This window comes from Sminthopsis crassicaudata, chromosome 3 (genome assembly GCF_048593235.1).
Source record: "Sminthopsis crassicaudata isolate SCR6 chromosome 3, ASM4859323v1, whole genome shotgun sequence".
NCBI classification, from domain to species: Eukaryota; Metazoa; Chordata; class Mammalia; order Dasyuromorphia; family Dasyuridae; genus Sminthopsis; species Sminthopsis crassicaudata.
In genome coordinates, this window is record NC_133619.1 from 525,723,385 (window position 1) to 525,749,648 (window position 26,264).

The following is a 26,264-nucleotide window of genomic DNA, read 5'->3' on the forward strand; positions in this document are numbered from 1 at the left end:
AATAATATTCTGAATAACCAGAATTTGCCTGGTTTCCCAAGTCCAAACCTAGGACTCTTTTTACTCTATTTTGCTGCCACAATCCATCTTGCCAATATGTATGTAATATGTATGTTTTGGCATTACCTCCCTGAAGGTTCTACAATGTTGGAAAAACTCCGAGAAACATCTTAGCAAAACATGGTGTTTATTTTCTGAAATTTTATCTAAGATTCATCATTAGTAGACCAGCTATTAAATGGCTATTTATTTGGTTACAATTACCAAAAAATAAAAAAAAAATCAAAACAAAATGATACCATTTAACATGGGTCACTTTCTCTGAGTAGCAGAGGGATAGAAAAGGGGTGATTCATTCAGTTTGGAAAGGGACCCTTACATGAGAAACAGAAGACATATGAACAGAAACAATTAGAATGACTGATGACTATAAGTGCATCCCCTAACACTAAAGAAATTGCACTAATCCCTCTGTTATCCTCATTATCTTTATTTATGATTGGTATATTTGAAGATCCCTAGGATCTGCTTACCCTAAATTGGTACATTTGTAAGATTTGTAAGTTTCCTTTGGTTCTCTTAGCATAAAACCATATAGATACTAACACTGTGAGTCATTCTGATCAGTCTGAAGTTCAGGACAGGACTGATTAGAACAAAACAAAACTGGAATCCAAGGGATGTAATTTCTCAAGAAACTTCCGTATATAATCATGCCATTAACTTACTGGGCAAAAATCAAAATCAATTCTAAGTTAGAATAAAAAATAAGATTAGGAATAGAGCATGCATTTAAAATAGCTTCAACAAACTATTTAAAGAAGTTATTGATCCTCTGAATTCATGTGTAAAATGAGTTAGAGAAAGAAACAGACATTGACATATACTACTAGAATTTCCAGTGGAAATTTGGCCAGTGTAACAATTACTACAAGAAAACCCAGCTCCCCAATCTCTGCTGGAAAAAAACAAATGACAGCACAAATTAAATCTTGAAACCAAATAATGATCAAGAAATCCAATGAGAAATTCTAGTGAATGATATCGTATATAGAGCCTATCTGTAACTGCTCAAAATGTCAGCCAAAAGCTCATGGACAGTAAAAAAAAAAAAAAAAAAAAAAAAAAAAAGGAAGTCCACCTGAAAAGCCATCAGCAGCATAAACAAGATGAAAGCCTCACAGAGATAGACTAGCTACAGTTTGCAAAATCTAGCAAAGATATTATGTCATGGCATTTAAAGGTAGCAAGAGTGGAATGCTTGCTGGAAACTCACAGGATGGACTTTGGCAGTAACCATACAGTGGCTTATCTGGTACTGGACCTGTGATTCCATGTGCATAGGGATCTCCTACATGATAAAACAACTTTTATTAATGCAGGTTGGTACTTTCTCTGAAATATAACACTTTAGAGATCATGGAGAGGTTAAATAACTTGCCCAGGAACACAAAATGAGTATGTGTCTCCAGCAGGATTTGAACTCTGGTCTTTGAACTCCAAGTTTCTTTCTTAATCTCCTATACCATACTGCTTCTTAGCTCAGGGGGATGCTTAACAAACATGAGTGACATTCTTCTTAAAATATGTACATTCCTATATTATTATGATTTTGATCGAGCATAATCAGAGTAGCTTCCACTGGGATAAACATTATATACATAGCAGTTATTCAGTTATTTCATTGAAATTACCTAAGACAAGATAATGACCAAACCTCTGTAATTTACTCATTCTTATACTTACTGAATTGACGCAGTAGGACTAAGGTAGAGTCAGTGGTTCAGACTTGTGACTTAGTTAATTAATATCTGTAATCCCTGATAGGGAAACTTCCTCTATTAGTGCTGCTCTGCCACTTCTCTAATGGAGTAAAAAGGTAACTGGGGGCATGAAGAAGTTAAATAACTTGCCCAGGATCACAAAAAATAGTATGTGTTTTGCCTGAGTCCACCCTCTATCCACTTAGTCATATTATTAGTCTCTTAGACATTAGGATATATATTCTATTAATTAGATTTAGTTACTAGATGGCAAAAGAAAAACATGATATTGAAATTGAGACTTTAGATGACCTGAAGCAGGATCTTGAAGTTAAATCCTAGTTTATACAGCAAATGCAAATATACTTTGGCAAATGTCATGCTGTGTTTTGTCATTGAATATATTTCTGTGGATGCAGCTGCTGTGAGCCAATGTGTTCTTTGAAGTTCTTTCCGCACTGATTTATTTACTTATGCCTGGATTTCCTTTGATTACATGTATAGTAGTATTTTTATTTGACCCTACAATAATCTCTCTTTTCTCTGAATTTCTATGGTACATGCTACATCCAATTAATGGTGATGCTGAGATCCATGCCTCTTGACTATCATTATCACACAAGATACCATTTTATTACATACTGTCTTCTATTTTTTTCTAATTTATTTTATGTCTTCTCTCCCCAAGTAAGATTGTAAATTCATTGAGAGCAGGAATCATATTTTTGAAAATAATAAATAATGTGGATTAATTGAAAAACATTTTACAAATGACTGTAAATCCTGAAACACTGATTAATAATCATTGGAAGGAAGGAAGAACCATTTATTAAGTGCCTACTATATATCAGGCATTATGCTAACTGCTTTACAAATATAATTCTATTAGCTGTTCCTAACAATCTTGGTGTCTGGGTGCTGTTTATCATCTCCATTTATATCTGAGGAAATGGACACAAGGATCAGTTAAAACACTTGTCCAGGGTGACTCAGCCAGTAAATGTTGGGAACTGGGTTTCAACCCAGGTCTTTCTAATTCTAAGGAAAGTATCTATCCACTACATCTAGCTGCCCAAAGGAGAAAGCAATAGATAAAGAGAAATTTAAGATAAGATTGAGAGTGCTTCTGAGGGTAGGTAGTCTGCTGAAGAAAATGGTGGGACAGAGATTGATTATGGGAAAATACAAATGGGCTGGTCTTGACAAGGAAAAGAACCATCTCTCCACTGGATATTTGAGTAAAGGAAAACACTGAGGATAGTGTGGAATTAATGGGGTATAGATATAGAAAAGAACAGAAAAGGTATATCACAGCACATGATCTCTATTTTCTCAGTAAATCTGAAAGCAAGGTCTTCAGTTGTGAGGCTAGGAGAAGTATGGGAAACTTGAGAAAAGAAAGTTTAGAATAGCCAATATAGGAAATTGCTTAAAGCACTAATTAGGAAGCAGTAAAAGGATTGTATTGCTTCATTGGGGGAGCTAATTGAAATTAGATAACATACATTTGTACTGGACTAAGTCAGCAGGGTTACGTGACTTTTTCTAGATCTTTTCAGCATCATATTATAAACTGAAAGAGACAAATAGCAGAGTAATACAAAGTTGAGGTATGGCAATGCTCCAATGGAGGACATAGAAGCAAGGGAATCCAGAGAAGAGTTTAGAACTGAACTAGTTAATTAAAGGGTTGATATTGGTTAGAGAGAAAGGTGAAGCCAGCTATCAGCTGTTGTAATGTCTGGTACATAGTAAATGGGGGAAGCTAGGTGAAGTAGTAGATAGAGATCCAGGCTTGAAGTCAGGAAGACTCATCTTCATGAGTTCAAATCTGGCCTCAAACACTTACTATCTGTGTAATCTTGGGCAAGTCACTTAATTTCACTTAACTTTGCCTCAGTTTCTTCATCTATAGAGAGGGAAATGGATAATCAGTCTAGTATCTTTGCAAAGAAAACCCCAAATGGGGTAAACCCTCAAGAACTCTTATTGATTGACTAGATAATAAGTATTTTGGAACTAGACTGAGATAATATAGTTTTAAGACCACATTCCTCAAACTTTTTGCCATATAAATAGTCTTATATGTAATCAGAATAAAACTTGAATATAATGGATGGCATATATAAATACTTAGGAATGCATATGCTGGGTTTAGGATTTCCAGCTTTGACATTCACTACTAATATTTCTATTCTGAATTCTGGTATCACAGAACAGATTTCTGTAAGATGACTCCATTTATATAGCAAACATATCTGGAGTTTAGTATTATTGACATTCAATTTTTTTTTAGTAATAATGTTATATCATATCTAAATCCAGAATCAAGTTATCTTCTCACTATGAATTAGCACAAGATCACAAGAATGCTTAGAAATTTAGCCAAGATCTAAATAAGTCAATCATAATGAATCAGCTAAATCAGAAGTGTCAAACATACTGTTTGATCTTGGGCTGTAACACTACCAAATGTGTCCCAAGTCAATTAAAATATAATTAGGAAATATTCAGCAAAAATGAATAAAAACACAACAGAACATAATGTTAATATGTGGTTTTCTATGTCAATATGTAGCCCATAAAATCCTTATGCTTGATTAATAGTCTTATTCGTGTTTGAATTTGACACCATTGAGCTAAATGCTTTAGATGCTATCCTATAATCTTCAGGGCTTTTTCTATTTGGATAGGTTTATATCATAAGAAAAATTGTGAGACAGACAAGATGGTATTCAGCAATTTGCATCATGACAGTGAATAATTAACAAACACTAAACGACATTGTATTTAGGTGACATGGTAGTGACAGAGCCTTTGGGATATGGTAGATAGAATACTGGACTTGAAATTAGGAGACTTTGATTTTAATTCTACTTCAAACATTCATTAGTTCTATGACTTTGGGTGAATAACTTAGTCTTTCAGAATTTCCTTTTCTCCATCTGTAAAATAGAGGTAATAATGATTACAAGATCTGTTTTATAGTATGTGGTAGTATCATGTAGTATCATTTGTTAATGATAATATGCTATATAATACAAGTTATTATGAGGAGAATTCTTTTCAATGATACTTTAAAAATATTGTTTCTAGTTTGAGGTATTTGCAACTTATGGAGGAGTTGGAATACAAATGTGATGGATACATAAAAATATTTCCAAAAATGACATGAAAAGTAACAAAAGTAAAAGACTGGGGAAACTGTATATACTACAAATTAATGCTATTATGATAATGGTTAATGTAGTGATCACTAACAAGTGTTAATAACTGAGAAAAATTTATCATAAAATCATAGAGTTGGAACTGGAAGAGCCCATAAAAATCATTTAATCAAAAGCCTTCTTTCTGAATATCCCTGAACTGAGAGAAGTTGTTTCTCCTCAGAGAAGATTTCATGATGAAAGCATATTTTAAAACAATTAAAAAAGAAGAGGGATATGAATTATTAGAGTATAGTATTTCAGGTAAGGCACATCAGTTAAGGGGGGTTGTAAACAAGCTATACAAGGGATATATTAAGATATAAAATTTTAATTAATTTAAAATTTAAAAAAATTAAAAAGTAAAACAAATCCTTCACAAATAATGCGTATTAGGTAGAGCAAATTCTCACATTAGTCATGTCCAAAAATACATATCTCTTTCTGAATTTTAAGTTCCTCACTTCTTTCAGAAGGTAAATAAGGTGTTTTATCTTCATTATTTTATAATCATTAACTTGAGAACACAATTCTCAAGTCTTTCAAAATTATTTTTCTCTATAATGTTACTATTGCATAAATTATTCTATTTCTGTTTACTTCACTCTGCACCAGTTCATAAAGATCATCACAGTTTCTTCTGAAACTTGCCATTTGTCTTAAGACAAAATAATATGCACATATAATACAATGTGTTTAGCCATTCTCCAGTAGGAAGGCCCTCCCCCTTCGTTCCAATTTTGGGCCACCACAAAGACCTTCTGTCTTTGTACCTATTGATCATCCTTTTTCACCCTTTAAATCTTTGCAATCTGGGCCTAGTAGTGTTATGGCTGGAGCAAAGTATATAAAGAAGTTGTCAAATTTATAATTATAATACCAGAATGGCTGAACCATTCACAGCTCCACCTGTAGCATTTTCTTGTACCTGTTTTCCCATGGCCTCTTCAATATTTTTTGTTCTTCTCTTTTGCCATTGTCAGCTTGATAAGTGTAAACTAGAACTTTAATTTACTTCAATTTGCTTTAACTTGCATTTCTCTAATTACTAGAAATCCAGAGCATTTTTTTATGACTGTTGATTGCTTGAATTTCATCCTTGCCTTTTCATATCTTTTGACCATTTATATATTGGGGAGTAACTCAATCTTACAAATTTGAATTAGTTCCTTATATCTCAGAAATGAAACTTTTGTTAGAGAAATTTGCTACAAAGTTTCTTTTTTCAGTTACTTATTTTCTTATTATTTACTATATTAAATATATTTGCAAAAAATTTTAAATTATATGTAATTAAGATTATTCATTTTATCTTTTGTGATTGTCATTTATTTAGTCATGAACTCCCCCTATCCATAGTTGCACAAGGTAATTTCTTTCTTGTTCCTCTAATTTGTTTATGATATGACCATTTATATCTAAATGAATCCATTTGGAATTTATATTGGTGTATGGCGAGTTGTTTGTCTAACTTTAATTTCTTCCAGAAAGATGTCTAATTTTCCTAGTAGTTTATTTTAAATCAGAGTAATTCCTTCTCCATAGTAACAGGGGTCTTTGGGTTTATCAAAGACTGTGCTACTATATTTGTTTGCTTTTGTATGTTATATACCCAAGTTGCTCCATGGATATCTCTCCTTCTCCTTCTCCTCTCCCTCCTTCCCTTGCTTTTTCTCTTTCTTGTTTCTAAACACATGCTTATCCCTCTCATCCTTTTTCTCCTTATATTTCCCTTTTGAACTTAGCATATTTCTATGTCAAAATTTCTCTGTGTGAATTTAATTCAGATGAAATTGAAATTCATGGAATGCCTATTCTCCCACCATTTCCTCCAGAATATAGTGTTCATTTTATATACCTCAATTACATGAACATGATTTCTCTTTCTTTTTTTCCCCTTGTCTATTCCTAAGGTCACTTAAACTGAATAAAATGACTTGTGGACCATCTGCTATTTTTAAACTTTTTTTTTCTATGATCTTTAAAGATATTAGTGTTCTGATAAGATATGTTTTTATTCCCCTTTTAGTCATCGTATTAATAAGCATTTAGTATGCCAAGCACTAAGAATGTAAATATAAGCATAAAGATAGTTCTTGACCTTATTGAACTTATATTCTAAGGTAGGAGAGATAACATATATGAAAGGAACCTAAAAAGCAAGGCAGGGATGAGGGAAGGAGAAGATACCAGTTGAAGGACATGGTAAGAAAACCTGGAGAACAAAGATGAATAAAGATATGGCTGAAAAAAACTCTTTTCTTAAGATGGAGGTTCTAGGAAGAGCCAGTCAAGGAGAGAGAGAGAGAGAGAGAGAGAGAGAGAGAGAGAGAGAGAGAGAGAGAGAGAGAGAGAGAGAGAGAGAGAGAGAGAGAGAGAGGGAGGGAGGGAGGGAGGGAGGGAGGGAGGGAGGGAGGGAGGGAGGGAGGGAGGGAGGGAGGGAGGGAGGGAGGGAGGGAGAGGGTGGGAGGGGGAGGCTAAAACATCATTATATACTTCCAATGTGAAAAGGCCAGGAGTGAGATGAATTTCTCAAAAAGAGAGGCAGCATGGTAGAGAAAATCTGGACAATCAAAAGTAGAATCCAGAGAGAAATAAAGATATGGTTAGCCTGGGTTTTTCCTTTAAAATGTCACATTTAAACAATATATCTCCACATAGTGCCTTTCACATCTTTACACATATTTTTGTGTTTCTCTTGGTGAATACCTTTCTATTTCCAAACACTGTCCCAGTTTTCATCAGGAATTCATAGAAAGCCCTTTTTCTATTAAATATTGGTGATAGAAATAGCATACTATGATGAATAGATGCCTGGGTATGGAGTCAGGGAATGGGTAAGACATTCTACTTCTATGTGACTCAACTATTTAGAACTTGTCTAGCAAAGCACATATAGGTGTTATGTTGATAGGAGTTCCCTTGTTAAAAGTTTTTCAAGCTGATGAATATTAATATCATCCCAGTGGTTTAACATCTGTGTGTTTATGTGTCATTTATTGTATAAACCATTAGGCAAAGATCTGCTGTTGTTGCAGATAGGGCACTGAGCCTCCAGTCAGGAAGATCTGAGCTCAAATTCAGCTACAGTGACCAGCTATGTAAGGCTGGGCAAGTCACTTAAACTTCAATCTTATTTTCCTCATCTGTAAGATAGGGACAATAATGCCTACTGCACAGTTATTGTGAAGAAGAAGTGAGATGATATTTGTAAAACATTTCACATATATAAATAGTTACATAAAGGCTAGCTATTTTAATATTATGATTATGTATGTATTGAGATAGGTAGGAAGTGAAAGAATAGGAGATCTCACATCAAAAGCATGCAGCAATTTAAGCCTGCATTTAAAAGTTAAATTGAAACTTACATTAAATCGTGGATTACTTGTTTGCCTGGATCGTTTTTCTGCTAGCAGATCCTTGACTGTATGCTTCACTCTGACACCTTGATAGACTCTCTTGCTGTAGTCTCCTGGGACTTAATAAAAATAGTTCTGAGTTAAAATCAAATGAAATTAAGGGAAATGAAATTGCCCTTTGGACAGCTCAAGATAAGAATGATAATTCTCAGCAGAATAATAGCTAACCATAGTTCATATTTCAGTCATAAGGTATCAAGAATTGGATCTGTAAGTTCTGTTATTATACTATAAGCTATAGAAATAAGAATATTACTGGCTGATAAAAGTTATAGAAATAAGAATATTATTGTTCTTTTCTAATGGAGTAGTTCTTATCTAAGAGAGGGGCCTATGAAAGAGGTGTTAAATTAATTGTAATAGTTTCAACTAATATACAATGTAACTTTATTGCCTGGTAGAATGTTATAAGATGTATACTGTGCCCATATTCCATAGTATTCACTAACTAAACTGTCTTCAAACTTAAATTATAAGTGATATATGATGTATACAGATCGAATTCCATTATATTAAAAAGCTTGCCATAATAAGCAAGATTTCTATTATTTTACTTCAGGGACGTATTTTTAAGTCCAGTGATTCTGGACCCGTTCTTCCTTGCACAAGAAATTCTGTCTTCTATCTGTCCATTTTCTTTTAATTTATTATTGCCTTGTGGTTTTTTCTCCTACTCTCTTATTTTTTGTTCTGCCTCAGTCATAATTGGCTTGATTAGCCACAGTCAGACACAGTAACTTGATTCTAACACAGTGATGTAATGTTGTTCCTCTTTGAGAACAAAGGACAATAACCACTAATCATCTCTGAAGAAGAATGCACTTACATACTATCCTTTCCAGTAGAGCACAATTCCTCATTTCCTATTTTCCATAGCATGGAACAAGAAGGGAAATTGGGGGCAGAAAGAGTAAGTAGTATTCTCTTGGAAGTTAATGGGTTTACTTGTGCCACTTGCCAGATTATGGCAGTTTGTAGGAGAGTAAGCATGTTTGACAATAGGAATCATCCTTTTTTGCTGTTCATTGAGTTGTTACTTTGTTATAGTTACAGATCGATGGACATAGCTGAAATAGCTTTAGGTTTTTTAAAACTACATTATCAAGCAGCAGTCATCAAAACCATTTGGTATTGGCTAAGAAATAGTTGATCAGTGAAATAGGTTAGTTCACAACACACCATAGTCGATAACTATAGTAATGTAGTGTTTGATGAACCCAAAGACTACAATTTCTGGAATAAGAACTCACTATTTGAAAAAAAAATTGCTGGAAAAATTGGAAAATAGTATGGCTGAAATTAGGTATTGACCAACACCTAACACCCTATACCAAGAGAAGGTCAAAATGGGTTCATGATTTAAATATAAAGAGTGATACTATAAGCAAAGTAGAAGAACAAAGGATAGTCTACCTCTCAGATCTGTAAAGAAGAAAAGAATTTATGGCCACAAAATAACTAAAGTACATTATGAAATGCAAAAAGAATAATTTTGAGTATATTAAGTTAAAAAGTTTTTGATAAACAAAACCAATGCACACAAAATTAGAAGGAAAGCAGAAAACTGGGTTTTAATAAAGGTCTCATTTCTAAATTATACAGAGAATTGACTCAAATTTATAAGAATATAAGCCATTCTCCAATTGACAAATGTTCAAAGGATATGAACAGATAATTTTCAGACGAAGAACCATTTCTAGTCATATAAAAATGCTCTAAATCGAATCAAGAGTGATCAGAGAAATGCAAATTAAGACAATTCTGAGGTAAGACACACCTTTCAGATTGGCTAAGATGACAGGAAAAGATAATAATGATAAATGTTGGAGGAGATATAGGAAAACTAGACACTAATACATTGTTGGTGGAGTTGTGAACTTATTCAATAATTCAGGTGAACAGTTTGGAACTATGACCAAAGGGCTAACAAACTATACATACCCTTTGATTCAGTAGCGTCTACAGGACCTATATCTCAAAGAGATTTAAAAAAGGGGGGGGGGGAAGGGGAAAAAAAGGCAAAAATATTTGTAGCAGCAGTTTTTGTAGAAACAAGAACTGGAAACTGAGTGAATGCCCATCAGTTTGAAAGTGGCTGAATAAGTCATGTTATATGAATTTTATGGAATATTATTGTTGTTTAAGAAAAGATCAGTAGGATGATTTCAGAGATGCCTGGAGAGACTTAAATGAACTGATCCTAAGTGAAGAGAGTAGAATTAGGAGATCATTGTATACAGCAATAGCAAGATTATATAATGATCAATTCTGATGGATATGGCTCTTTTCAACAATGAGATGATTCCGGCCAGTTCCAAAGGTCTTGTGATGAAAAGAGCCATCTACACCCAAAGAGAGGATCATGGGGACTCAGTGTGACTCATGACATAGTATTTCTACTCTTTTTGTTATTTTTTGTTTGCATTTTGTTTCCTAATTTTTTTCTTTTTGATCTAATTTTTTTCTTTTTTCTTTTTTTTTTTTTTTGTGCAGCATGATAATTGTGGAAATACGTATAGAATAATTGCACATGTTTAACTTGTATTGCATTACTTGACATCTCTGGGAGAAAATGGGAGAAAGTGACGGAAAAAATTTGGAACACAAGGTTTTACAAGTTGAAAGATGTTAGGATTACTAGGTGAGAACTCAGGTTGTCTGGACAATTACAAGGTGAGAACTCAGGTTGACTTGACAGTTCTCTGACTCAGACCTGTAAAGGGAGTTTACACCTTAGGAATCCTAGAAGGAGCAAGCTCATTGGTTTAAGTGGTTCTTCTCAGAAGCCCTTGCATTATCCCACGCCCATTCTCTGGGAGGATAAAAGAGGACACCACTCCAGAGATAGGAGAAGTCTCTGCATTACATCAGGCCTGGCGGGGCTCTCTGCAGGAAGGGAAGTCACTTCTCTGGACAAGAGTTAACAGCAACTGCCTGGAGACAACGGTTCACTACAGGAAGAAGAATCTGTCTGAGAGATTTGAGTAGACATAGCAGATCTCTTCCCAGAGAGCGATCTGGCAGCTTCTGGAGATGACAGCTCGCTACAGAAAATTATCTATGAACATGTTTTGAAAATAAAAATCTTTAGTGATAATTTTAAAAATCAAACAAAAATCAAAATTGTAAAAACAACTGCACATGTTACACATAGGAAAAGGAGAGAGAAAAAATTTGGAACACAAGGTTTTTCAAGGGTTGATGTTGAAAACTATCTTTGCATGTGTTTTAAAAACAAAAAAGCTATTATTTTTAAAAAAGGAAATTATTTTAGGTTTTGTACATAATTCATATTTTAAAAGGCATAAGGGGTCATGTGGATTATCTTGCATTTTATTGGTTTTATGACCTAGAAGTCTTTCATGCCTGGAATTTTCTTTTTCCTCCTCTTTGCCTTTCAACTTCTTCTTTTTTTTTCTTTTTTTTTTTTTTTTTTTCTTTTTTCCCTGAAGCTTGCCCAGGATCACGAAGCTAGGAAGTGTTGTGTCTGAGACCAGATTTGAACTCTGGTTCTCCTGAATTCAGGGCTGGTGCTCTATCCACTGCGCCACCTAGCCGCCCTGCCTTCTAACTTCTTGGGCTTCCTTTAAGTAGCAAATATCCTGCTTTTTTTCTTTTTCTTTTCTTTTCTTTTCTCTTTTTTATTAATTAATTATTTATTTCAACATTTTTTTTTTTTTGACAGTACATATGCATGGTTAATTTTTTACATTATCCCTTGCACTCCCTTCTGTGCTGAATTTCCCCCTCCTTCCCTCCACCCCCTTCCCCTAGATGGCAGGCATTCTCATAAATGTTAAATATGTTATAGTATATCCTAGATACAATATATGTGTGTAGAACAGATTTTTTGTTGTTGTTGCACAGGAAGAATTGGATTCAGAAGGTTAAAAATAACCTGGGAAGAGAAACAAAAACTGAGTTTACACTCATTCCCACTGTTCCTTCTCTGGGTGTAGCTGATTCTGTCTGTCATTGATGAATTTATCCTGATTTTTTTCAAGAAACATTTTCGGATTCCCTTGAATATTAGTGCCTCACTTCTAGATCAACTCCAATTTATTGTCCATGTATCTTGTTTATACACAGTTATTTGCATTCTATCTCCCTCATTAGACTGTAAGCTACTTTGGGGCTAAAGGATTGTTTTCCCCTTCTTTTATGTCTTTATTGCTTTGGCATTCATTATGCTTGGCACATCATAATAAATGCTTATTGGCTTAATATTTTCCAATTCATACAGTAGTTTTTAAAAATTGAATTAAAGTAAAAAAATACACAACAGAAGATTCTTAACAATGGCCTGTAGATTGCATTATGATGGCTATTTTTGGCAATTAAAAGTAGCTGAAATAATATTAACTGTCTTAAAATCAATAGAATCACTGAGAAAGAACTAGAAAGAACTTTAGCAATCAATTAGTGGAGACCCCTTAAATAACAGATTAAAAAATATCAAGTGTTTTCCTCATAATTCAATGAAGTTGGGAGTATAAACATTTCTACTATAAGAAGCATTGTGACATAAGAGATAGAGTACTTGTTTTTTGATAAGTAAAATCTGAGTTTGAATACTACTTCCAATACCAAATAATTGTGTGATCATGGGAAAGTCAAGTAATATCTGTCAATATAAGTTTCTTCATTTGAGCAATGGGGATAATAACAGAACTTAGTTAAAATGTTGCTATGAAGATCAAATGAGATCTTATATGTGAGGCACTTTGGAAACCTTTAAGTAATACATAAATTTTAGCTATTATTCAAATCCCCATTTGATTAGGGAGGGTAAGTTGCACTGCCACTAAAGTGGTGCAACGGGGACTTGCATCTAGGTCTTCTGATTCCCTCTAAAAAAAGGCCAGTGGCTTAAGATATAGTGATTTATAAATAAAATGAAGTCCAAAATAGTTAGATTTTCTAATTATGATCATTCCATTTTACATATTCTGAACATGTAGTCCAGCAAGAGTTTAGTGACAAAAATGTTTCCTTGGCACTATTTCAGGTAGTTAGGTCAAGTTGTTAAAATGTATGCTGATGAGACCATTATTATGGACTCAAGGCCTTTGCAAACTCTCTAACTTTACTCTCATCCTAGTCATAGACTGTATCTATAATTGCTAATGGCCATTTTGCAGATAAATGTATACTTTTAGTCACAAGGAAATCCTGGTAAGCTATTATAGATAGATGAGTATAAACCAATAACCATTTCTGAAAAATGATAGCACTGATAAATGTTCTGATAATGACACAGTATTTTCTTACTCTATATTTAACATACATCATTGACAAAATGATAAAAACAGAACTGTATAGCTAGATAGCTCGGGGGATAGGTGGAATGCTGGATTTGGAGACAGGAGAACTTAAGTTCAAATCCAGCCTCAGATATTTCCTAGCTATGTGACTCTGGGTAAAGCATAAACTGTCTCAGTTCCCTTATCTGCAAAATATGGGTAATAATATCACCTACTTCCCAGAATTGTAAGGATTAAATGAGATAATATTTATAAAGTTCTTAGCACAGTATCTGGCATGTAGGTACAATATAAATTTTACTTACTATTATTATTATCACCCAAAATACATCTTAATACTACTTCCTACTCCCTTATACAGGGGAAAGAATGGAGTCATAACGAGTGAATGGATTTTCCCCAGAGTACTAAAATTTAGAAAGTTCTGATATTACTTGTATACTGTAAAATAGAAACTGTTGGAATAGTTTGAAAAATTGATAGTTTCTATCATTAGAATAGTAAAAACAGAAACTAATTAATAAGAATAATTAATTGAAACCAATATCCTTCCCAGCATGGCCTTGTGTTATTCTGGAGTCTGTGGACACAAGGGCCAATTTCCTAGGATTCCTGTCTTTCATCCATATATGCCTATGTCTTGCTGTCACTATCTCCACCTAGGAATTTTTCTGCTTCTTCTGGGTACAAAATATGCTGGTTCTGGGTTTAACAAAGAACACTGAACTGGGAATCAGAAATACCAACATCAGCATCTAGTAGGCAAGTGACTATGGACAGGTCACATGACCTCCCCAGTTCCTCATCTATAAAATAAGAAATTAAGAGCTGGACATATCTTTAAGTTCTTTTATTACCTCATGATAGAAAATTTAGGTTAATATGATATGGGCTACAAAACTAAGAATAGTACTGACCTTATGGAAAGGACAGGACCTAACTGAAAGCTCAGGATTTAATTATGGTAAAGGGGCTAATAATAAGGTAATAAAGTGACCATACCCAGTCATCCTTTTATGAGGTACAGATAATCCTTTAAATTAATAAAAAAACAATTAATTTATTTGTAAAATGGGAGTAATAACTATATCACATATCTCAAGGGACCATCCTAAAGAAAGTGTTTTCTAAACTGTAAGATACTATCTAGATGAGATGTTATCAATATTATCACTTATTAATGATATTATCTAAATAATGATAAAAATTTGACTATAAATTTAACTGAACCCATTACAAAAACAATTTGGGCAAAATGGATAAAAGTGAAAATCATCAAGACCAAAACTCTAGCCTATTGAGATCTCTTTTGATCCTGAATTCAAAATCTATCATGGTAGGTATCCCTCTTATTTTTGTCATATGTGAATTTGGTGAGTATGTATCTACATTTTTCCAAGTCAAACAATAATAATTATAACAGTATTTATATAGCAATCTATATCCATAAATAAATCTCTCTCTTCTCTTTATCTGTTTTCTCTATACTCTTTTTCTCTCTCCCCTCTCTTGCTCTGTTCTCTCCCTTTCTCTGTTCTTTCTCTCTCCTCTTTCTCTCCTTTTCTGTTCTCTCTCTGCTCTCTTTCTCTCTCTCTCTCTCTCTCTCTCTCTCTCTCTCTCTCTTCTCTATCTCTGTTTTTCTGTTTCTCTCTCTCTCCCTCTTTCTCTGTTCTCTCTATTCTCTTTCTCTCTCTCTCCCACCTCCTTTCTTTCTTTCTTTCTCTCTCTCTGTATCTGTCTCTCCTCCCTTCTCTCTCTCTGTCTTTCTATCTCTCTCTCTTCCCTCTTTGTCTGTTCTCTCTATTCTCTCTCTCTCCCCTCCTCTCTTTCTCTCTTTCCTCTCTTTTTCCTCTCTCTCTATATATACATATATATATATATATCATATTTTTATCAATCACTTCTATTCTCACAATATGTAGGTGCTATTATTATCCACATTTTACAAAAGAGAGAACTGAGGCAAATAAAAATTAAGTGGTTTTCCCAGGATCACATAGTTAGTAAATGTCTGAGTCTGGATTTGATCTCATGTTTTCCTGACTCTCTTTCTACTGACTCTTTTCTCACTCTACTATTTTTCCTACTTGTGACTAGGAATTAAGTTTCTCTCATGTTTTCTCTACCTCTTTGAAGGATAGATTTATTATTTTATATTTATGAATTCATATGAACTTATGAACATATGAATTTATTATAGGAAGACAGATTTTGGCAAGCAATCATCTTAACTGTTCTTGTTTTGACAGAACTCTGGGAGGCCTCCAGGAGATCCCTGGATAATTGAAATCCTCCCTCACATATAGTGTGCCTCTCTACATGGATCCGATGTAGCCTGAATTCATCTCTTTATGTCCAGGCAATCTGTTGTATGCTCCAGTGACAATATTCTTTTCATTTCTGTTTCTTTTACCTTTACTCAAATTCTCACTGCCATATTTCCTATATCTGATTCTTGGATTTTTTTTTCATATGAAAAAATACTTCACATGAAAATATCTCCTTATCCTCTTGCTTTTATATATCTTTCCAAAGCCTACATTAGGTTTCACCTGCCCAATATCTCAGTGATAATTAAGATCTTCTCCAATCCTTGTAATCTAGTCTCTTCATTTTAGATGTAAATACAGTATCCTCATCCCTTCTTTAATTAACCTCAATTCTTCCAGGGTCACTTCTATCTGATTTGTCCATTTCATTAAGCATTCTATTGTGCCTTCCTCAAATCATTCCTATATTTCTAAAGAATTTCACTAAATTCTTGATTTTTTCACACATTTTTTCCACTTCCTCATTTAATTGAAATAAGTCTCTTTCCTGAAAATATCATATCCCTTTCAATATAAATGCCCCATCGTCAGAACTAGATCTTGAGTGAGATGTGAAGGCTAAAAATAGAGATTTGAGGAAATGTTCTACTTGAGGCAATAAGTGAAACTATGAGGTTAGATGGGTTTTCCAAGAAAGCAAAAGAACAAAAGTCCAAAGAGGGAATTCATTGAACAAGATAACCTAGAGGAAGAAAGGTGTCACTAAAGAATATGGAAGAAAAATAGAGTAGACTAGAATGATATAGGGGCCAAGTAAGAAAGGAATTTTGGGTGTCAAATGACTGGAAACTCAAGAAAAATGAAGTCAGAGGAGAAATTCCTTTAATAAGAAACAGATAAAGGAATAACTTCGTAGAATACTGAAGACAGAAACCTAATTATAAAGAACTAAGGAAAGAATAGGTGATGAGAAACAAGAATAGGGTGGTGAGCTAGTGAAGAAATGAAGTATTAAGTGATTTTAAGAAAATGTATTAGGTATACTTAAAATAGTTATACAAGATAAATTAAGTTAGTGACTTAACAATGAAATGTAGTCCAAATTGTTCTTAGGGGGTGACCAACCAATTATTTAACATTTGTTAAACATCTATTATGTGCTAGGTACTGTGCTAAATCCTGGGGATACAAAAAGAAGCAAAAGACAGTCCCTGACCTCATGGAATTTAAGATCTAGTGAGATAAACCATAAGAAAACAAATATATAAAAAATGAGCTTATATAGGATAAATAGGGAATAATTAAAAGAAGAAAGGTATTGGAATAAAGAGGAGTTAGGGAAGGGTTCCTGTAGAAGGTGGGGTTTTAATTAGGACTTAAAGAAAGCCAGGGAGGTCAGCAGTTGGAGAGGAGAAAGAAAAGCATTCCAGGTATGGAGAATGGCTAGGAAAAAAATACCTAAAGCTGAGAGATGGAGTGTCTTCTTCATGAAACTGCAAGGAGGTCAATGTTAGTGAATTGAAGATAACATCTTGGAGAGTTAGGTATAAGAAGACTGAAAAGTAAGAAGGGACTAGGGTCATAAGGGACATTGAATGTCAAACAGTATTTTCCATTTGCTCCAGGAGGCAAAAGAAAACTATTGGAGTTTATTGAATAGGGGGTAATGACAAGATTAGACTTGAGCTTTAGAAAAGTCACTTTGTTGGCTGAATGAAAAATGGATTGGAATGGGGAGAATATTGAAGCAAGGTGTGAAGTCCAAGGGCTTATATCTATGTAGTAGTGTCAGAGGAGAGAAGACAGTGTCTATTTGGGAGATGTTGCATAGGTGAAATCACCAATGGCTTGGATATGGGATGGGATGAGTGAGAGGAGGCTGGAGTGTATGAGAGAGAGAGAAGAATCCAGTAAGACTCCTAAATTGAGAGCCTGAGGAACTAAGAGGATGGTGTTGCCCTTAACAGTCTGCTCTCTATAGATAGGGCAGGAGTGGGGTTTAGGAGAAAAAATGTATTCTGTTTTGGACATATTGAGTTAAAAATGACTATTGCACATATAGTTTGAGATGACTGAAAAGTAATTGCAGATGGGAGATTGGAGGTCAGTAGAGAGGATGGGACAGGAAAAATAGGTTTGAAAGTCATCAACATAGAGATAGTAATTAAATCCATGATAGTTATTAAAATCACAAAGTTAAAAAGTATATATAGAGAAAAGAAGAGAGCTCAGGATAGAACTCTAAGGAACACCTATAGTTAAAGAGTGTGATCTAAAAGGAGATCCAGCAAAAGATACAGAGAAGAATTGATCAGATAGGTAGGGGGAAAACTAAGAGAGAGATGCTGAAAACCTAGACAGAATAGAGTTACAAAGAGGAGGGAGTGATTGATAGTGTCAAAGGCTACAGAGAGGTCAAAGAGAATATGGACTGAGGAAAGGCCACAGGATTTGATAGCTAAGGGTTGTTTGTAATTTTGATGGGGCATTCCTGTCAGAACATTCCCCTGACTTCTAAAGCTCCTTAGTCTTTTTCTGAGGGGGAATGAAGAGAGATAGAATATTATGTATTTTGATAGTTTTCAAATTATGGCAGAGATCTTACTTTTGAATGGGGCACATTTTGCTTGGGCATTATGTCTATTTAAAGAACCCACACCTGCATAGATCAGGGGTGAGCTTAAGAGTTTTTATTCAAATATTGGAGATACATGCTTACATTCAGATCAGCTGTTGAGAAAACAAAGACATGTTTCCGGACAGAAAACACAAGCAAATTTATTAAGAAGAATAAAATGATCCCTTAACATTGAGTTTTGTTCTTTATAATATTGTGACGACATATGTTTGACAAATGACCTATGATGAATCTGTTTTCTTCTCTGAAACATCTTTATTATCACATAAAATATGGCCCATAATACATGAAATAACCTTTCTCTTTAGCACACTGTTGTTGAAAATCATATCAAATACTATAGGTAATCAAAATTAGGTTCATACATTCTTAATGATTTAATTTAAAAATAAACAAGAAGTATCAAAAAAAGCAAGTTCAGATTTTAAGAGCTATAGACTTTTCACATAGTTGGTGAAAATTAAATTGTTTCTTCCTTTTTTATTTAAAAGACATTGTCAAAAGCCTCTTGAATGTTACAACTTTCATCTCTGTGCTAAATTTTATTGCTATTGCCTCTGTGTACAATTTCTCTATGAAGTTGCTTCTTCAAAGCAGTAAGTAGTACAATTCTAATTTCTAAACACCTTAAAAAAGAACATGTTTGTATTTTGAATTGCAAGAGAAAACAAAAGATACAATTAGATAATTAGATCAAGTTTTTCTGTATCTAATCCTCTTCAATGTGTAACCACTTTTGTTTAATACAAGTCAGAACAACATTGATTGATGGTTTACTCAGTGTAATTTAGAACATTTCTTACAAGTTTTCCATTCTTAGTTTTTTTAGAACCAGGCTGAGAATGTAGTCCTAAATTCAAGCTGCAAATAGAAGAATAGGGCTTCTGTTCAACACCTGGCCCTGAGTATTCAGGCTAACTTGGAATCAGGAAGATGTGAATTCAAATCTATCTCTGACATTTGTGAACTATGACCTTGGGCAAGTGCCTTAGCTTCTCTGGGACTCATCTTCCTTATATATAAAATGGGGCTAAAAATGTCTACAGTATTTGTCTTAGATATTTTTATAACACTCAAATGAAATTATAAATATATATATGTATACATACATATATGTATACATATATATGCATATATACACACACACACACACACACATATAAAGTATTTTACAAACAGTTAAATGGAAGGGAAGACAAAGAAAGGAACTAGTATTTATTAAGCACTATATGCCAGGCACTGAGCTAAGTGCTTTACAAATATCATCTCATTTGAGCCTTATGATAATCCTGGGCGTCAGGGTGCTATTTTATACAGATGAGAAAACTGAGTCAGATAGAGTTTATGTGACTTGCCTGGGGTTACATAGCTAGTAAATTTCTGAGGCAACATATGAACTCAAGTCTTCCTGATTCTATGCTCAGGGCTCTATCCGCTATGTTGCCCAGCTACATTAAACAGTTTTTTTTCGTTCTTTTGTTACTGTGATAATCATTGTCATCATTATTAATACTTTTTTCAAATTATATGAGGGATATGAATGAATCAACAAATAGGAAGTGAATTTCTCTTGGGAGTCTAGCATTGTACTGGGGAATACAATAGTATAAAAAGCATAAACCCCAGTTTCTGTTAGAAGTACCATATTTATCAGTGCTTATTATAGAATGAAAAGTAGTCAATTAACAATCAATGAACAATTATTCAGTTAAATTGGATTAGGTTTTATTCTGAGATGAATCTAATATATGAATTTCAATTCCCTCTAAGTAAACTTGAATACATCCATATGCTTTGAATTCCTAGAATGGATTTTTTTTCCAGTTCTAATCTCAAACAAGATATTTTCTTATCTAGTAGTTTCTCATAAATATGGCTTAAATAGAACTCAAGAGTAAACTTGAAGTAAGTTAATTTTCAACTCCTACACTTAAATTTTACTATTCTCAAAAAATGTTAAAAAGTTCAATCTTATGTCACAAAAGAAAATCATTCTGGTAAATTTCTGTTTTAAACTAAATAAATACCTAATTGTATTTAGAGAAAGTCATTTTTACAGATAGTAATAGAATGCTACTAAAATTATGATATTACCAAGTTGTCTAAAAGGCTATTCTTTTTAGGTGACAGAAGTCACAGTATTTCCTCTTTTTCTTTATTCTACATTGTATGAATATAGTGACCAAAAGGTATAAACATTTTAAAGGTTTCCTTTTTAATAATTAATTTTACTTACCACTTTCCATTTTGGGTGATGCTGATGATTTTCCTTCTTAGCAGCAATGCAAGATTCCTGAATGATCTGCATGCACTCTTTAGTGGGCAGTGAAGACTCCTCAAACTGAAGGCAAATTCCAGACTGATGCCAATGGAAAAGACATTTTGACAAGGCCTTGATTCTTCTGATGTGACTTGTTTTAGATTTGATTAAATGCAAATCTTTTGGTATGTTTCTCTACAATTTGCATCCTCAGTAAAGATTATAGTCAGAGGCACATTTTCCTCTGTCAGACAATTTCACAGAGCAAAGAATGGTTTCATTTAGACACAAAAACCATTAACAGGTCATTAAAAAAACCAAAATTCCATAACTTGTTGTACCAAAAAACCCCTTCAGATCTGTGTGACATGACATTTACTATCACCATCAAAGTTTGGTTTTGCAAAATGAAAAAGGATACAGAGGTCTATTTCATCCTTGGTGTAAATTACATTTTAGTTTAGCTGTCACTATTGTGCATAGGTACTTAGGATAGAATCTAAAAACAAGATTTCTTATGGGTATAGATTAGGTATGGATGATTAAGTTAATGACCAAATAGGATAGAATTGTAATTAATTATGTTATTTCCAGATAATATTACTTTTTATTAAAACAATAAAGCATTAACAAACCAGGAATTATTATAAAACAAATAATAATAATAATAAAAAAGAGAGTTTCCTCTTAAAAAGAAGTGACCACTTCATTTCTGAATTTGTTAGAGGAAAAGTCAACTCTAAAAAGTCTAGAAGGCATCCTATGTTTTAAGAAAGTATCTAGTTGTAATTCATCAGGCCCAGATGAATTATATTCTGGGGCACTGAAAGAATTGGCAAATATAATTGAGTCATTATAATTGATCTTCCATTGATCAAGGAGTACAAGAGAAGCACCAGAAGATTAGAGAAGGGAAAATGATTTCTCAATTTTTTTTTTTTAAGGGAAGAAGATAGAATCTAAACACTATAGGTTAGTGGATTTGATTTCAATTCCAGAAAAAATTCTAAAATGTAATATTAAGACATCAGAAAAGGAATAAGTGATAACAAAGAACCAAGGTGATTTCATCAAAAAGGGGTCATGCTCAAAGCATATCACTTCTGTTCTCATCCTCCTCACCCGCATTACTAACCTGGTGGGTAAGAGAAATGCCATAGATATATTTTTTGCTAGATTTTAACAAAGTGAAAGGAGCTGACTAGTTAAATGTTCTAGAGTGTTCTTTAATATTTTTATCAGTGATTTGGCTTATGTGTAGAGGAAGGCCAGGAGAATGTTAAAGGACCTTGAATTCTTATCATTCAAAGATAAGCTAAAAGAACAGGATTTATTTAGTTTGGAGGAGGGAAAATTTAGGAGGAACAAAATGACTGTCTTCCAATATTTGGAGGTTGCCACATGGAAAAAGAATTAGACCTATTTTGCTTGGTCCACAGGAGCAGGCTTGGAACAATCGATGGAAGCCTAAAAGAAACAAATATAGAGTTGATGTAAAGAAAACCTTTCTTAGCCATTAAAGAACTATGTGAAAGAGAATGGGAAATCTTTCTATTGAAGTCTTCCAGAAATGACTTGGAGGACCATTAGTTGAAAACATAGAAGAAATTCTTCTTGAGATACTGGTTAAACTAGATGGCTGTAAGGATTTAGAACTCTGAGATTCTGGAAGACTAGAAGAAATGAATGACCTAGTACCTTTTTTTTTTCCCCCCTTAATCATCAACTCTTACTAGTCTCTGTTCCATCTCAACCATCTTCTAGTTCCCAGAACTAAGTAAAATACTCAAGGTGAATCTCCAGGTTCTGAATTTCATTGCTTTAAACCCTTTGGTATGTGCACAATCTCCTTTTATTTAACTTTTGATCTTTTTTTTCTTAGAAGGTTAGGTATTTAACCATGTGCCTACTTGTTCAGGCAAGGACCCTGCTTGTCTTTGTATAGCTGTTTAGATCTCTAGGATTTGCTTTTTTCTCTTTAGAAGCAGAAAGGGAAAAGAGAATAAAAAAGAAATTATGACTGTTCTGGAAGCATGTAAGTAGAGTATTTATTAAATGCTCATCTATCTTTTAATTACTATGCTATATTCTGGAGATACAAATACCAGCCAGCAAGGCTTAATAGGAGAGGTCAGTACAAAAAGAAGTTAGAAATGGAAGGGATATCTCTGGATGGCTTAATTTGGACTACAGACCAGGAAGTATATTTTCATTGAATTTTTCTTTTCCAAATCAAGGATTTTCCTGTCATTTCTTACTGCTCCAACATTTCCCCTGGATTTCTTAACTCATTCTAGTTCTCTTGAAAGAGGTAGCCGAACCTCTGTCATTATTACTGTGCCCATATAAATCAGGATCATAGCGTTATCATTGTCAGGGATCTTGCAGGAGAACTTTTCCAACCACGTCATTTCACCGATGAATAATTTTGTAGTTGAGTTGTTGTTTCAGTAGGGAAGGACTCTTCAGGGCTCTCATTTCTGGGCAAAGATACTGGACTGGTTTGCTATTTCCTAATCCAGCGCATTTTGTAGATTAGGAAATTGAGGTAAAAGGGTTGAATGCTTGCCCAGGGTCACAAAGCTACTTAGTATCTGAAGTCATATTTGAATGGCATTCTATGCCCTGCGCCAGTAGCTGAGGAGGAAACTGAAGTGCAAAGAATTTAAACGGCTTGTTACAAGGTTGCACAAACAGTAAATGACGAAGCCAGCATTCCATTCCAGCGCCGCAGATTCCAACTCTAGCTCAATTTCTGCAGCGCCGCTGTTATCATTAATAATTTACATGTGCATAGTGCTTTATGATTTGCATATCATCAGAAGATTGGAAGAAATTAATGACCTGGAACCTTTCTTCCTAATGCTACACTTTAACAATCTCTGCTCAATCTCGCCCTCCTTTTAGCTCCCAGGGGAATCTTAGCTGGGGGCGCTGCCCACACAATCACATTCCTATTTTAGACAAGACAAATTGGAGGGGAACAATTTGGGGACACAGGACTAGAAGGAGGCGGGGGATTTGCTCTTAAATTGGATTGGGGGCAGGGTCAAATGACCATGACGTAATCGCGCATCCACCTATCGCCGGAAGGCGGGCTGACTGGGAGGGCACAACCGGAAGCTCCTTTCGGAATTCTTCCGGCGCGTGTTGACGGAAGTCCTGGCAATCTGTGGGTCACAGTCCGTAGAACTCGGCTTCGCTTTCGGCTACTATCCGCTGCGGGCCTTAGTGGTCCGGGCCTTCGAATTTGGGCCTGGCTCGGGAAGCGGCGTCCCTCTCGCTTTCTTGGGGAGCTGCTGGGGCCCAGCCCGCGGGGAGCAGGAACGGCGGCACTTGAATGCAGCTCTGTCCGCCTCCTCGGCCGCGGCTCAATGGGCCGCTTGGTCCATAGGTGTCCTGGAGCAGGACGCAGTAGGTTAATCAATGCAGCGGTCGATGAAGTCAAAAGCCCGGGATAGGGAGGTTCCCTCAGCTTTGCTAGTTTAAATACGAGCCGCATTTCTAAAAGTGGGTCAGCTGTCCCAGCAGGGACTAACCACCGAGCTGGGCTCCCAACCACTAGGGGGCATTGGCTCGTTGAGACGCCGGGGTCTAAATGGACCTCCTCCCCCTCCGCCCTCTCCCAACCACGCCCCCCCAGGAGATAGGATTATATGTGGCCCATAGCAATTTGTGGGGTGCGGTAATATGAACTTGCAGTGAAAGAAAAGGACTGTGGTTAGAGCTGAATTAAGAATCCCACTCTTGGTCTCTTAATTCCTTGTCTGTGAAATGAGAGGTTTAAATGAGATTTTTCCAAGCCACTTCCAGTTTTATTTCCGCCCTAAGTCAACAATTTTTCCGAAGTAGTTAACTTATCTGAAAATGGGGGCAAATAGTACTGCACGTCACACAGGGTTACGGATAAAATTGTTTTACCTCCAGTATTAAAGTACGCTTTGCAAGTCAACCTCTTGTCTGCCTCAGTTTTCTTATCTGTAAAATGCAGCCCCTACCATCCAGGGTGGTTTGTGAGGATCTAAAGAAATAGTACTTGTAAAGCCCTATATAAATTCTATAATCTCACACACAGGCACTTAATAACTACTTAATGGTTTATTGATTACTTTAGAAAAACGGGTGACCAAGTGCTATGGTGATAGAGGTTTGATGAGATAGGCCCCTGGTAGTTTCTTTGTGGCGCAGGAATAAATTTTGCTAAAAAGTTTTTTGTTTTTTTTTTCTCTGAACATAACACAAAAGATTTCATGTGAAACCATGAATCCATCTCACATGGCTTGACTTTTGGGGAAAGAATATAATAAATTTTGCATATTTTCAAAATTGTCCTATTCATGCTCCCTTCTGAACTTTTGTGGATTTAAAAAAGTTTTGTTTTAAAAAATTGAATCATGGCATCGTTATTAAAGATATATCTTCAGGGACATGTCTTGTTATTTTCTCTGTAAAAGTGTTATGAGTGCTTTTCAGTTCATGTAAAAGTGAGAGAGACTTTTCAACAAGAGTTATGCATATGGAACTCTGCTCCCAAATCTGAGAACGTTCAGACAATATTGAGGCCTTTGGGCCTGAAGCTTAAGGATATAAATGTCAGTAAGTTTTCTGAGTTTATCTCCATTTCCTTAGAAGAATAGACAGTTGCTGAGGGAGTAAAAGTGATCAGATATAGCTGATGACTGGATAGGTGACTGGATAGTTGTTTGCTTCTGACCTCTATAACTAGAGTAAAATGGAGAAACAAGGATAAAGACATGAAATGTATGATTTAGAATGGGAAGGGACCTTAAAAATGATGTAGTCACTTTTCAAAGGTAGTTAAATGTATGATGAATAGTATACTGGGTTTGAGGTCAGGAAGACCTGAAATCAAATTTAGATTCAAGACATTATGTGATTCTGAGCAAATCACTTAATTTTGTCTTCATCAGTTTCCTTGACTGTAAAATGGGAATAACAGCACCTACCTTTCAGAGTTGTATCAAATGAGAGAATTTTTGAAAAGCAGATAGCTCCTGATACAGAGAAAGAACATAAATTCTTGTTTTCTTCCTCCTCCCCCCTTCTTCTTTTCTTCTCCTCTTTCTTAAATCTGACATCTGTCAATCCTTCTTTGAGTATTCCAGTTCAAAGTGATCTTCCCTATCATTAACATATAGAATTTATTACCTTTGCTATTCATTTGCCAAAACTCATTTACTGTTTTATGTTGTGATTTGGTCTTTTATGTTTTTGCTCTACATATATGTTGTAAATTATTTAGAATCATATCACAGTTGGCAGGGAATTTTGAAATTATGTTGACAAGCTCCCATTTTTTTATGCAGGGAAACATGCCTAGGGAGATAATATGCTTTATTATACAAGGTATCCTCAAATTTTTAGTATAGTTTTAAACTGTTGAAGCTTAAATGATTAACCTTACTAAGCTTTAGTAGCTT

General features: G+C 34.6%; 1 protein-coding gene across 1 annotated transcript in view; it reads right to left on the bottom strand.

Moving 5' to 3' along the window:
• Positions 1-20,809, bottom strand: part of POU2AF2 (POU class 2 homeobox associating factor 2) — a 56,723-nt gene extending 35,914 nt beyond the window's left edge. The window contains exons 1-2 of the mRNA XM_074302268.1: positions 20,800-20,809; positions 8,341-8,450 (exon numbers count right to left, since the gene is read on the bottom strand). Of these exons, the coding sequence (XP_074158369.1) occupies positions 8,341-8,450; positions 20,800-20,809 (120 nt within the window). The remainder of the gene's footprint in view (positions 1-8,340; positions 8,451-20,799) is intronic.
• Between the last annotated feature and the right edge of the window lie 5,455 nt (positions 20,810-26,264).